This window comes from Sinocyclocheilus grahami, unplaced genomic scaffold (genome assembly GCF_001515645.1).
Source record: "Sinocyclocheilus grahami isolate Dianchi unplaced genomic scaffold, SAMN03320097.WGS_v1.1 scaffold462.1, whole genome shotgun sequence".
Lineage (NCBI taxonomy): Eukaryota > Metazoa > Chordata > Actinopteri > Cypriniformes > Cyprinidae > Sinocyclocheilus > Sinocyclocheilus grahami.
In genome coordinates, this window is record NW_015505641.1 from 316,145 (window position 1) to 330,249 (window position 14,105).

General features: G+C 37.2%; 2 protein-coding genes across 2 annotated transcripts; both read right to left on the reverse strand.

The window, feature by feature from the left end:
• Positions 1-1,717: 1,717 nt before the first annotated feature.
• On the reverse strand, positions 1,718-9,948 carry LOC107552994 (spermatogenesis-associated protein 6-like). Its single transcript, XM_016235059.1, has 13 exons — positions 9,609-9,948; positions 9,294-9,431; positions 9,156-9,204; positions 7,350-7,391; positions 7,147-7,271; positions 6,943-7,026; positions 6,746-6,862; positions 5,777-5,879; positions 5,576-5,607; positions 4,323-4,459; positions 3,991-4,084; positions 3,784-3,881; positions 1,718-1,837 (listed from the first exon to the last, which is right to left on the reverse strand). The coding sequence occupies exons 1-12, from the start codon at positions 9,684-9,686 to the stop codon at positions 3,810-3,812; spliced, it is 1,071 nt and encodes a 356-aa protein (XP_016090545.1). The 5' UTR covers positions 9,687-9,948; the 3' UTR covers positions 1,718-1,837; positions 3,784-3,809.
• Positions 9,949-10,540: 592 nt separating this feature from the next.
• Positions 10,541-13,797, reverse strand: LOC107552995 (gamma-aminobutyric acid receptor-associated protein). The gene is made up of 4 exons (XM_016235060.1): positions 13,596-13,797; positions 11,679-11,757; positions 11,298-11,416; positions 10,541-11,206 (listed from the first exon to the last, which is right to left on the reverse strand). Exons 1-4 carry the CDS (start codon positions 13,683-13,685, stop codon positions 11,141-11,143), a joined length of 354 nt encoding a protein of 117 aa, XP_016090546.1. The 5' UTR covers positions 13,686-13,797; the 3' UTR covers positions 10,541-11,140.
• Between the last annotated feature and the right edge of the window lie 308 nt (positions 13,798-14,105).

A 14,105-nucleotide genomic window follows, 5' to 3' on the forward strand; every position in this document is an offset into this window, starting at 1 on the left:
GTGTCCAGAATGTAACTCACTTGTATTAATTTCTTGGTTGTTGAACTGTATTAAATCAACATCACATTCACGATCATGATCGTGCGCTAATATTCGGAAAACGGCACTCTTGCTTGCGTGACATTACTTAACTATATCAGATGTTATAAATATAAAAAACAAATACTCATACAGGGATATTTTTGCCCTCATAACTATAGTGGCATTCTAACTGCATTCTAACAGCCTTCATCATGCAGTAAATGCTTCTGTTAACAGTACAGGACCCAGCCTCAGCAGAATAAAGCCCTTGCAAAGCTTAACAAAAACAGGTATTTTACAACCAATAATTAAATTAAAAACCAGTTTTATGAATATGCATGAGGCGCAATTATCATAATGAGGTCGCACTGAAAAGAGAGCTCTACAATGGTGACATTACTTAACTATATCAGATGTTATAAATATAAAAAACAAATACTCATACAGGGATATTTTTGCCCTCATAACTATAGTGGCATTCTAACTGCATTCTAACAGCCTTCATCATGCAGTAAATGCTTCTGTTAACAGTACAGGACCCAGCCTCAGCAGAATAAAGCCCTTGCAAAGCTTAACAAAAACAGGTATTTTACAACCAATAATTAAATTAAAAACCAGTTTTATGAATATGCATGAGGCGCAATTATCATAATGAGGTCGCACTGAAAAGAGAGCTCTACAATGCAATTCTTACTAGTAACAATTCAATTAGAGAGCTCTACAATGCAATTGTTACTAGTAAGAATTCCAATTACAGAGCTCTCTAATACAATTTTTACTAGTAAGAATTACAATTAGAGAGCTCTCTAATTCAAGTGTTACTAGTAAGAACTAAATTAGAGAGCTCTCTAATTCAATTAAAGAGCTCTGCAATTTAGCATATCTTTAATTAGTTTTTTTTACAAGTAAAAATGTAATTATAGAGCTCTCTAATTGGAATTATTACTAGTAAAAACTAAATTGTAGAGCTCTCTAATTGTAATACTTACTAGTAAAATTTCAATTGTAGAGCTCTGTAATTAAAAATGAATGGAAGTCAATGGAAACATATGACTAGTAAAAATTAATTTGTAGAGCTCTCTAATTGAAATTGTTACTAGTAAGAACTGAATTAGAGAGCTCTCTAACTGGCATTTTACTAGTAAGAATTTAATTGTAGAGCTCTCTAATTGAATTGTTACTAGTAAAAATGCAATTACGACGAGTAACCCTGGGATTATTTTAAGCTAAAACGGCTTGCCATAGATTTTCTTCGTATTTGTGTGTATGAGAAGGAGCTCTGTGCAATATTGCGCATCAGTTTGAAAGAAACTCGGCAGATTAGTGTAACGTAACGTACGCATGTTGTTAACTAGCCAATGTTATTATACTCAGAAAACGCTGACTTTAAGGTTATCAAAACCCGCTAGTTAAAATAGATTTAGAGAGCTCTCTAACTGGCATTGTTACTAGTAAGAATTTAATTGTAGAGCTCTCTAATTGAATTGTTGCTAGTAAAAATGCAATTACGACGAGTAACCCTGGGATTATTTTAAGCTAAAACGGCTTGCCATAGATTTTCTTCGTATTTGTGTGTATGAGAAGGAGCTCTGTGCAATATTGCACATCGGTTTGAAAGAAACTCGGCAGATTAGTGTAACGTAACGTACGCATGTTGTTAACTAGCCAATGTTATTATACTCAGAAAATTAAAACCACCAAGCTTCAAAAATACCAGGAATGTATTATTTCATTTCAAAGCTGCAATACAAACACACTCATAATTGAATGGAAAAAGATGCAATGCCACAGGAAATCACACGGTTCTCTGCTTCATCTGTGGATAAAGAGAAGAACAGTCTTTAAAATACCCACTGAGTCTGTACAACCCTCTGCACAAAAAAGGTGTGCTTAATTGTATTAAACATACACTTGTAGGGCACTTCAAATCTTAAAGCATATTAAAAAAAAACTGTACTTGCAGATAATATAATATTAATTAAATAAAAGGCCACTTAAGTGCACTTAAAGTACCGTGTTTCTTAAAAAGTGCACTTCATAGTCATGTCAAACATTTTACTTTAAATACATTTTAAATAGTTTTAATAATCATAATATGTTGTCATGCTTTAAAGAAGTACATTTATTTAGATGTGTTGACTAACATACTAAAGTAAATGTAAAGTACTTAATTTTAACTGTTACTTGCTAAAATGTACTAAATTGCAACTTCATTACAAATATATTCAAATCCAAGGCATACAAGTTTCAACGGAAATGACAATAAAGTATACTTTATTTGATCATTTATGCATGTCTGTACATTCAGCAGTACTTTATATTTCAAAGACAATAGAAGGAATTATGAAATTATAAAGATATATTTAAGTCCTACTTAAGTGGGTCAAAACGTTTAGCTAGTTGCATGTAATATAAATGTACACTATAATACAAGATGTAAATACTGAGCTCAGAATGACCAAAAATCTGATTGACCTTGACCACCCATGTTACGCTCACCTTTCAAAATCTCTGGGGATTGTGAAACGGGTGCTATACAGATATGGGGCGGCCCTGGGGAGTTCAAATATGTAAAGTCAAAGGTCAAAATTGGAACCTCCAGGTAGGGTTGGGCCGATAGACAATCCGCCGCATCCCAATACCGTGTTCGGAAAGAAAATGTAGGCGGAACCCCTAAAAGTAATAAATACGAGATGGGAGGAAAATATATATTTCATTATTTTTCCTCGCAGTTATATCATTGGGTAATTATACTACATATATATTTCGGGGATCAGGGAGCCACTATTATACCTGTCATTGAAACTGGCATCGTACTTTTGAATGCACGATCGCTTTTTAGTTTCACTTTCACTTTCGAGATTAGCGATCGCACATACTCTGTTTATACTATGGAGCTGCAGTACTTACCTCACATTTTACAAGATTATGTGTTTTATGCACTGTAATGTAACGGGCAACTGTTACACCGTGTCTACACCGGACGCGACGTGTCGCGCCACATCAGCTAAAATCTGTCCACTGGACACTGGACACGACAAAGCGACCGTTGAAAATCATTTGAAATTTGTGTCAGCACGTCATAAATAGAACACCGCAGCAGTTGACTGTCGGGGATATGTCGCGCCGCGCCGCATCCAGTGTAGACAGCATCACTGATTATAATGAGTTCTATAGACTGATCTATATATAATGAATCTCTGTTATAGATCAGTGGTTCTATAGTATTTTGTCGCGCCGCGCTGCTCGGTGTTAGGAATCGTTATTTGTTTTCCCTAATAAGGATTCACACTTCGGGCACACCTCCCTAACCCCCCGCCGCCGCCAATGTCATCGTCCATCACGATGTTTCACTGTAGATATCGTCCGAAGCCACTTTTGTAGACATCGCCCAACCCTACCTCTAGGTGTCAAAGGTCAAAACAGACCCCAGAAGACATGAAAGGTCATGGGCCAACATAGGGACGCCAAACGAAAGGTCAAAGGCCACAATAATGTCACCATCAATCAATTTTTTTGTTCATTCTGTGCTCGGTATTTACTACTTACTACTAATTAATTAATTGCAAATAACTTGCAAGTGTCTGAAAACATGACATTCAGTTCATACTTTAGTACAACATATATTATTTCCATACATGAAGTATGCTAAAGTGTGCTTCTTTTTCACACAGGATTGCTTCAGAAAAATATCAAATATTCCAGAATGAGAAAACTGTTCATATATTTAAACACCCGGCCATTATATAAGCATATACGTACCACTTCTTTATAGCACACGCTGGTGTTTAGAATGGGCATGAGTGGGCCAAAACAGATCTGCGTGACAATACCTCGTCTATCTCAGAGTCAGTGGCACCCTGACATCAAAAACCGAGGCAGAGGCTGAATGATCCACCCCACGATCGTCATGACATTACACTGTGGTTATTCGTGAAACAGGAGTGTGTGTGTTTGAGTGGTACTCACACAGGCTAGTCTATGAACTGCTTTGGGAGATGTTAAAAGGTTCTGAACCCGTTCTTGAACCTCCTCCCACAGGTCAGGAGAACCCAAGAGAGAACTGCAGAAAGCATCATTTATCTTAAAAAATAAGGCATCACTATTACAATTGCTCATACTTATGGTCAGTGATTTGAACAAACCCCTTGAACCAATGTATAAGGCAACTCATCCTGCTATGAACATGAATTATTCTTCAGATTTTATGGCATGGATGTGATGCAGAAAGTCTGAGCTTGTTCTACATCAATCGAATCCATTCATGCAACTCTACCTGGGGAACACAGACGCAAACATACCCATTGTTCCTCTGGCGATCCATGCTGGAGTGTCTTGGGCTGGGAGATCCCTCATATCTCTTTAGGGAATGATGACGGCCCACTTCTTCTGCATAGTCGAGGAGATCATCTGTGTCTGAAGAGTCTTCATCAGCCATCTGAAATAATGACGGGCAATGGCTCATGTCTGGCAACAAGATCTTCATGAGTAAAATAATGAAATATTCAACCAAGTACAGGCTGTAATAGCCTTGTGAAAAGAAGTGCACTTAACTGTATGGAATGTGCACTTGTAGGGTACAGTTTAAAACTACTTGCAGATAATATAATATTAATGAAATAAATAGCCATTTAAGTGTACTTAAAGAGAGGGCATTTTAATGACTATGCTTCTTAACACACGCAAGTAGACTTTTAAAAAGTGCACATTGTAATAATGTTAAATTAAAGTTTTACTTTAAAGTACATTTTAAATCATTATGTTTTAATAATCTTTTGTCATGCTTTAAAGAAGTATGCTTATTTTGATAAGTGTTGACTAACATACTTAAGCACATGTATTTGATTATAATTTTATTTGTAGTGTTACTTAATATCACATTTAATGCTGATATAAATTGCAACTTCATTACAAACATGTTCGTTCAAATACATGACTTTAACCATATTTCAAAGACAATAGACGTAAATACACAATGACATATAACAACAAAACACACTAAAGTGATTTACTGTCAATTTCAACTATAATCCATTTTCATTTAATTGCAACAAACATACAGTTAAGTGTCTGAAAACATTACAGTCTGTTCACAAGTATATTCTTTTAAAGTATATTATTTCCATGAGTACTCTTTAAAGGGGTCATATGATGTTGCTAAAAAGAACATTATTTGGTGTATTTGGTGTAATGAAATGTGTTTATGCGGTTTAAGGTTAAAAAAACATTATTTTCCACATACTGTACATTATTGTTTCTCCTCTATGCCCCGCCTTTCTGAAACGCGTAGATTTTTACAAAGCTCATCGGTCTGAAAAGCGAGGTGTGCTGTGATTGGCCAGCTATCCAGTGCGTTGTGATTGGCCGAATACCTCAAGCGTGTCACGGAAAGGTTACACCCCTCACCATACTGTGATGCCTGCGGCAACCACATGTGACGACCCCGGACTGGACTCTGCTTCGTCCACGGTGAAAGCCGATCCGGCGATCCACAGCACTAAGTTGTTTTATTAATACAGAGAGGGACAAATAATAATATATAGCTACAACTAACCCAAGGTCTGGAATAGTTTCTTCTTGGGTCTCCTGAAGAAAAAAAAAAAGAGTAAATAGTATACGTTTAGTTTACCAATTAACATTTGGTTGGTTAAACAGAATATGTCCTAAACTTTCAGAGAACTTGTGTAAATCTTATAAAGATCTACAGCATGGACCAATATGACAAATTACATAAAGAGTGTTGCAGTGTTCATACTTGATTCTCCTGATTGTTTTGATTGATGCGGTGACAGACTCCTTAATCTGGAGTTTCTGGCAGAGACGGGTGAATAATGGGAAGAGGACCGTCCACGTGACCTCTGAACCAACAGTGGGTCAAGCACACACACAGACTTTCAGGAACTGGAATCAAAGTGTCTTATGAACTTCATCCTACAATAAGATTTTGTGCCCTCTGCTGGCCATCACTAATTCATCAACAAACACAACTACCAACCAGGATCTTTAATGTAGTGTACTTCAAATCTTAAAAAAAGTATATTAAAAAAAATAAATAACTTTACTTGCAGATATTGTAATATTAATGAATTAAAATACCACTTAAGTGAACTTAAAGAGAGACACTTTGATGACTGTTTTTTCACTATGCTTTAATAATCGTTTGTCGTGCTTTAAAGAAGTACACTTATTTTGATGTGTTGACTAACATACTAAAGCACATGTAAAGTACTTGATTAGAATTGAACTGTAGTGTGCTATTCAATATATTAAATTGAAAGTGAATACATTTTAAATGCACCAAATTGCAACTTTGTGATAACAAATATATGACAGGTTTCAACAGAAATGACAATCAGGTATATTTTAAGTTTACCATAAATACTTGTCAATACATTCAGCAGTACATCTGAACCATATCTCAAAGACAATAGAAGTAATAATGAAACTACATATAAAGATGTACTTAAATCCCACTTAAGTGGGTTAAAAACACTTTTAAATTCAAATAAATGCATTTGATATATATTTTAATTATAAGACATTTTAATTTATTTGCAAATAACATGCAATTAACTGTCAGCTCAGACTTAAGTATGCTATTTTAAAATATATTATTTACTCTTTTTAAAAGTATGTTAAAGTGTACTTCTTTTTCACAAGGGCATATATGCAAGTATATACTGCTGTCCTGTCTGTCAAAAAAGGGGGGGGGGGGATCTGATACCTGATCTCTGTCGTGATATTCTCTGTGACTGCATGGAGCAAAAGAGAGATGTCTTTGGTGGGATGAGGTGCTGCCCTGTTTCTGTGACTTGTTGGAGGTTTTTCTCATCATTGCCCTCTAAAGATAATAATAAAGCATCTTACAAAACTTCAAAAGCAATCAAGCCAAAAATCTATATTCAGAATCGATATCTTTACCACAGGAACAGTCAGGAAGTCATTATCACTGAAGATTTCACTGAAGGTCGTCTTTGTGGAGAACTCTAATCTTGGAGAGATTCCCTGAAATTAATCAGTGAATATAAAGACCATTTTTTCCCCAATTTTAATCATGCAAAAAACTAAATCATTATTGCTGTTGTTAAGCAAATAAATGAGTGTCATACATAAATAAGCACTTACAGGAAAAGTGGGATGCCGTGTCATTAATACGGCTCTCTCTACTCCAGAGAAAGATGGGGCCAGCTTCGGTTCTGGGAAAAGAAAACTTCGAGCATCTTCTTCAAAACTGGCCAGTATTTCTCCAGCTGTAAAAGGGAATAACATTATCTTCAATCGGCAACATGAATCATTTAGTAATATCTGAGAAATAATATCAGTTGTACCTGGTGGAATCAACTGAATGAGTTCAATTTTCACTGTTTCAACTGAAGAGGAGGAGAAACACGCTTTAATAATAAGCTCAGAAGTGTGCTTAATTGTATTGAATGTGCACTTGTAGTGTAGTGTAAGGGGTCATATGATGTTGCTAAAAAGAACATTATTTTGTGTATTTGGTGTAATGAAATGTGTTTATGCGGTTTAAGGTTCAAAACACACATTATTTTCCACATACTGTACATTATTGTTTCTCCTCTATGCCCCGCCTTTCTGAAACGCGTCGATTTTTACAAAGCTCATCGGTCTGAAAAGCGAGGTGTGCTCTGATTGGCCAGCTATCCAGTGCGTTGTGATTGGCCGAATACCTCAAGCGTGTGACGGAAATGTTACGCCCCTCACCATACTGTGATGCCCTGTCCGGCCGGAGCGACGAGACAAAAACATTAAAACCCATTATAAACAAGGCATTTGTTGCATCCAGTGGGGACATAATTACGGATTATAATGACTTGTACTCCCTTTTTACGCGTTTGCGTTGCATCGCGCCGCGTAAACATAAAACCATTGTGACGAGTGGGGGCGGGGCCGAGAGCCGGTGGAGTAATTGATCATGAGCGACACCTGCACCACTCACCGGTCTCGAGTCCCACGGAGGAGCTCCGGAAGAATAAAAGGAGGAGTGACGACAGTGAAAGACGGGAGAGAGGACCAGGCCTGGATTTTATTTCGTGTTTTGGTTCTGTTGGTTCTGTCGCGCTATTTTGTGGTTATTTTATTATTAAAGTTTTCTTTGAACATTTGCCGGTTCCCGCCTCCTTCTTCCCGACTTACGAACTTTGTTACAACCATGTCTGCATTTGTGATCGGAGAAACGACAAACAACAAGTGCTACTCTACACTGCTCAAAATGCGTGTTTGAATCGTCAGTGGCAAATCCTTTAAATATAAAAAAACGTACTTACAGTCTGTGAGTCAGAACAGCCGGCATTGTAGTCTACTCTACCAGGATCAGGAAACAGTCCTCCGTAAAATGCGCTGCACACATCTGAATATTTGGGTTGAAGTGTTCTGGAACAGTGTTGTAAATACAACTTAACCACTGATTTCTGTGTCCTCTTTTGGAAGACCAAACAAAGTAGTTTCACTTTCCCAACGAAGCACACAGCGTCTTCACGACATGGCGGCGGGAATACAGCGAGAATAAAAGATACGCCTTCTTTCTCTGCGTGAACATTTGGGCGGAGTTATGCAATGCTTCCCACACAGTGAGGTAGACATGTGGGGGCGTGTTCGAACGAGACATGGTTGACAACTTTTATAAAGAATATCTCTTTGGGTTTGAGACTTTAGTCTTTGCAACTTCAGGGATCTCATCTATTCACGAACAGCTTGTAACACTCCAAAGAGAAAGGAAAACTTGAAATCGCATCATATGACCCCTTTAAAAGTGTATACTTTAAAAAATGTACTTGCAGATAATATAATAAATAAAAGGCCACTTAAGTGTACTTAAAGAGAGCAGGCTTTCCTGATGTTCCTTAACTACGCAAGTACATTTTTATTATTATTACACAGGAGAACAAGAGGAGGAGAAAGAAGACAAAAGCAGCATCTCACACTGCAGGAATTCAGCTATTGCTGCAGGATCGCTGGCGTAATTCAGTATCTACAAAGAGAGAAAGATGAGCGTTTGTAAAACAGTGAGAGGGTTTTTTAAAAACTTTGATGTTCCTTAACTACGCAAGTACATTTTTATTATTATTACACAGGAGAACAAGAGGAGGAGAAAGAAGACAAAAGCAGCATCTCACACTGCAGGAATTCAGCTATTGCTGCAGGATCGCTGGCGTAATTCAGTATCTACAAAGAGAGAGAGAGAAAGATGAGCGTTTGTAAAACAGTGAGAGGGTTTTTTAAAAACTTAATTAAAAATAGACAGAATTTTCCACCTTTTCAAACCTGATTTTCTCCCGGATCAGTAATGGAAACACTGCAGGAAGACATTCTGCCTTCCTGTATTTATTCATTAGACTCACACTGATGTAAACATCATCTTTGGCTGGCAGATGCACCCCTGGACAGGTTATCTACAATTCAGATATGATTAAACTCCATATTCCCAGCTAACAGAATGACACACAACAGTCTGCACTACATATGGCCGATATACTGAGTCCGTTCATTTGGTTCAGCATTAATTAGTTCCTGTTTAGTCACAGTTCAGTTGATCTCACTAAGCATAATAATGATCAATAATTCCTCACCGCCCTCAGGTGGAGTTCAACGACCACTTTAACTGCTTTGTGAGGCATGCTGTGTCTTATTTTCTCGAGATCATTCATAACATGGTCAATCCAGGAAAGCGTCGGGTTTCCATGGCATCGTGGAAGTCTGAATCATTTCCGCGATTCGGTTCATCTTAAAGAATCGGTTCAAACACAACTCAGTGATTCTTTTACGCCACGGCGTAATGCCGTCATCACGTGGTCCATGACATTCTGCCCTAATTTTTATTTATTGTAATTACTGAAATTTCACGTGTTGTCATTTTCAGCTCATAAAATAAAGTCTTGTTAAGCCTAAACAGCTTTAATTCAACTTAAATATTACTGGAATTAATTTAAAATATCTTTTGCATGAACATAGGTCGCTTTTAAGATGTTATTTATTAACTACTCTTTATGATCGAATATTATGCATGACCGAATATTTGACTAAAATAAATGTCACTCAAGAACAATTCATTCAGCCATATTCGTGAACTGGTTAAACAGATGAAAAGATTCTCAAAGTAACGAATCGGACTTTTATTTTGAAACAGCCAAACAACCGGAAATTAGATTAGACAAAACATGGGAGTCGTAGTTCTGTAGCTCATTTGTAGTTTACACTACTTTGTCACACTATCAACATTGCATTTAAAAAAACACACACACACCACACACACATATTGTGTGTGTGTGTGTGTGTGTATATATATTATGTATTTGTGTATTTCACCAAAAAAAAAAAAAGCTGTTAAATGAAATTGAGAATCCAGAAGGAAATTAGGAGGATTCTATAATTGTGGACACTATAGCTGCTGACATTAGTGCAATTATATGAATATTATTGCACAGCTGTTTCCATCTGAGCTTCCATATTAAATATAGCCGTTTATTTCACCAGATGTGAGATAAAACGACAGCAGACAACATTGGTGTGCATTTGGTTTATATGGTCATTGTCAGGGGTACCAGAAATACAACTGAATACCAAGATTACAAAACAAAACTGCAAATAAAACTTGCACTTTCGATTTACAACTTAAAATAAATCTACCATCTACATTCATTTAGGTACAATAATAAAAGTTAACCAAGGTAACAACAGCATATTCGACTTCGCTGATAACAGAATATACTTTAGTCCCATTTCTCGACTGACTGACCAGTGAGTGCTGGACTGCACATGCTAGTTAGAAACCATCTAGAAGAGCAAACACTTGACATGAGCTTGACTAGGAAAGGTCTACATATTATAAATGGACACACAACTGCATATAAGCGGAAATCAATTCGAATTGTAACAGTATCAGTGGCATGTTCATAGCATTAGAGCTTCGGTAAGACCCGTGAAAAATGAAAAACTGCTAATAAACATCGGAATTGAATGTCAGGCCGAATGATAAAAACACAAAGGAGATATGATCAATTGAAAGCAAAAGTGCATCTGATACTTCAGTTCCGAGAGCGCTAGGCTGCCAGCATGACGTCTATATATTGTTTTAAAAGGAAGAAGGAGAGGAGATGAGGCTCTATTCTCCATACACACTCTCGTCACTGTAGGCGATGTAAAGGAAGAAATCTTCTTCGTGATGTTCCTGTGTGTGAGAAAGTGTAATTACAAGAGGAACAAACTGATACTGATGTGGACAAACCAATCAGAGTGAAAGACGGGCGAGAGAGAGATACCTGGTACAGCTGGCCCATGGTGGCGGAGGTCGGGGGAATGACGTTGTTTACGAAGAAGAAGAGAGCATCCTCGGCTCTCAGGTGGATTCGTTTGCGGATGAGAAAGTAAAACTGGCCCACTATAAAAAAAAATTAGTTTTGTTTTACTATGCCAACATACAAATGCTCACTACAAAGCAACAAAAACATATCTTCTTTTGATTCGTTTGCGGATGAGAAAGTAAAACTGGCCCACTATAAAAAAAATTACAGTTTTGTTTTACTATGCCAACATACAAATGCTCACTACAAAGCAACAAAAACGTATCTTCTTTTGACAGCATTTGCTCTTCTGATTGTAAATTATCATTAAAACATCTTTAGAAACGTAAAAACACTTACCCGTCAGGTCAGAGGGGACCAGGTATTTCTTCTTGTCTAGGTCCCCTATTCTGGCTTTAGGAGCTTTTTCCACGATTACCTAATACAGAATCAAACAAACACTTTTAAGTGTAGAAATTATAGTGTACAGGTAAAGAAACAGTTCACCCAAGAGTGAAAATCAGCTGACAATGTACTCACCCTCAGGCCATCCAAGCTGTAGATGAGTTTGTATCTTCATCAGAAATGTAGCATTGCATCACTTGCTCACCAATGGATGCTCTGCAGTGAATGGGTGCCGTCAGAACGAGAGTCCAAACAGCTGATAAAAACATCACAATAATCCACACCACTCCAGTCCATCTAACGTCTTGTGAAGAGAAAAACTGTGTTTATAAGAAACATCCACCAAGACGTTTTTAACTTCAAATCATAGCTTTTGGCTAAAATATGAGTCCTCTATCCATAATATTGTCTCCTCCAGTGAAAACGTTCTCTTGTCTGCATCGGGACAGAAATCTGCACAGACCAACCACTGTTTAGAAGTGAAAAACAAACAGTCCAAAACAGTATGTGGGTGGATTTTGATGTGAGAGGACAACAGGAGATGGACTTTATCACTGGAGGAAGCGTTATTATGGATTTTGGCGAGGAGCGATGATTTAAAGTTAAAACGATGGATTTGTTTCTTACAAACATGCATCTTTACTCATCACAAGATGTTAACTGATGGACTGAAGTGGTGTGGATTATTGTGATGTTTTTATCATCTGTTTGGACTCTCATTCTGACGGCACCCATTGGTGAGCAATGCTTAATCACTTCATCTATATCTTGGATGGCCTGAAGGTCAGCAAATTTTCATTTTTGGGTGAACTATTCCCCTAATCTAGCCTTCGGTGAAACTGATATAAACTGCTGGTTTACTTTCAATTAATTTCACTCATTTCTTTCATATTTCGAGCCCACAAAGGGTGATTTTTGTTGACTCCGAGCAAAGAGGATCTGAGAGAAGCTGTGCTATTTTTGATAATTAGGCTGCAGATGAGGAACAAGATAAGACCCAAGACTATTTAAGACTACATTGCTTCTCGGAAATATATTCATGTTTTGTTTTTCCTCATATGTAAAACGTCCATTGTTACCAAAATTAACATAATGTCTCAAATCTTATTTGTAAAACAAAATTAGTGTTTCAAATAATTCAACTGAACGTCATAAATGTTATATGCCACAAAGCATCTTATAAATAACCTTCTTTTGGTAGTAACAGGTTCAAACAGCAGCAAGAAAGAAAAATACTAAAACTGCTGCAATATTTAATTGTTAGAGGATTGCTAGTTTTGTTGCTTTACTGGTTTGGTTGTTTAAATGGCAAGCAAAGCCAAGCTTGTGGATGTAAACATGTTGACTGAAGGCCATCGAGGCTATTTTAGGAATCACTACCTCAACATGGTCCTAAATGTATTATTTTACCTCACAAATGCCATTTAAATACGACCATCCACACATCTGCACACTACAGGAGCTCAATCTGTCCATAAAGCCTTGAGGATTAAAGCAGACAAAACACAAACCACCTTAACGAGTATTTATCTGTTCGTGCATCAAAGCAGATTTGATCTGAAGAGTGATTTCAAATGTGCATAACACGAGCAGACACTTTATTTGAATAATAATAATAATAATAAAGACGCTGAGATCAACAAGGCCTTCAGCAGTTTCGCCCTTCACGCGCTGCTAAAGCTAAACGTGTTTACGTTCGTGTAACTTGTGCTTACAGACAGCGAATGAACACATGATGAATTTATTTGTTTTTTATGACGGACGAATCGTTTAAATCACGTAGAAACATCACGCCTTGCACGTTTTCCTTGTTTGTTTTGCTTCTCATAATGCTAACGCTAGCTTCTGTTTACACACAACACACCGACTTACAGGAACCCTGTCTGGATACTTCTTCCTGATTTTCTCTCCCTCCGATCGCCTCTTCTCAAAAGGATGCTCTTCTTTGTATTGAAACTTCATGGTTGTTAAAGGAAGCGTAAGTTAGTCTTGTAAACACTCACACAGAGGTGTTTCAGAGCGCTTCACACACACACACAGCTGCTGAGCTTCCCCGTCTGCGCATTAATACGGACGCACTACATTTACATTATTTTTGTCAACACAAACCCGCATTTTCCAGAGAATCACACATGCATAAAAATTGTTTGAAACATTTGATACAAGGCCTATTAAAGGTGATCGATGGTTACTAAAGACGTTTCTGATATCTCGTTATGTGAGGAAGGAACTACTTCTTCGCGTATACAGATATACAAGCGGTGCTCCGGCCAGTCATATGACCGTCTCCCTTCACTTCCGGTATCCAAAGTGACGCAGAGCTGTTTTTATTATTAGGAGCAAATCAGGGTTATTACAGTTCACTAAAACTAAAAAAATAAA

Coding starts and splice junctions, on each gene's coding strand:
- LOC107552994 (XM_016235059.1), bottom strand. CDS start 9,686: ATGAATGATCTCGAGAAAATAAGACACAGCATGCCTCACAAAGCAGTT. Junction 9,205..9,293: donor AGAAAATCAGGTTTGAAAAG/GTGGAAAATTCT, acceptor CTCTCTTTGTAG/ATACTGAATTACGCCAGCGA. Junction 7,272..7,349: donor CATTCAGTTGATTCCACCAG/GTACAACTGATA, acceptor TCCCTTTTACAG/CTGGAGAAATACTGGCCAGT.
- LOC107552995 (XM_016235060.1), bottom strand. CDS start 13,685: ATGAAGTTTCAATACAAAGAAGAGCATCCTTTTGAGAAGAGGCGATCG. Junction 11,758..13,595: donor AGTATCCAGACAGGGTTCCT/GTAAGTCGGTGT, acceptor ATTCTGTATTAG/GTAATCGTGGAAAAAGCTCC. Junction 11,207..11,297: donor CCATGGGCCAGCTGTACCAG/GTATCTCTCTCT, acceptor TCTCACACACAG/GAACATCACGAAGAAGATTT.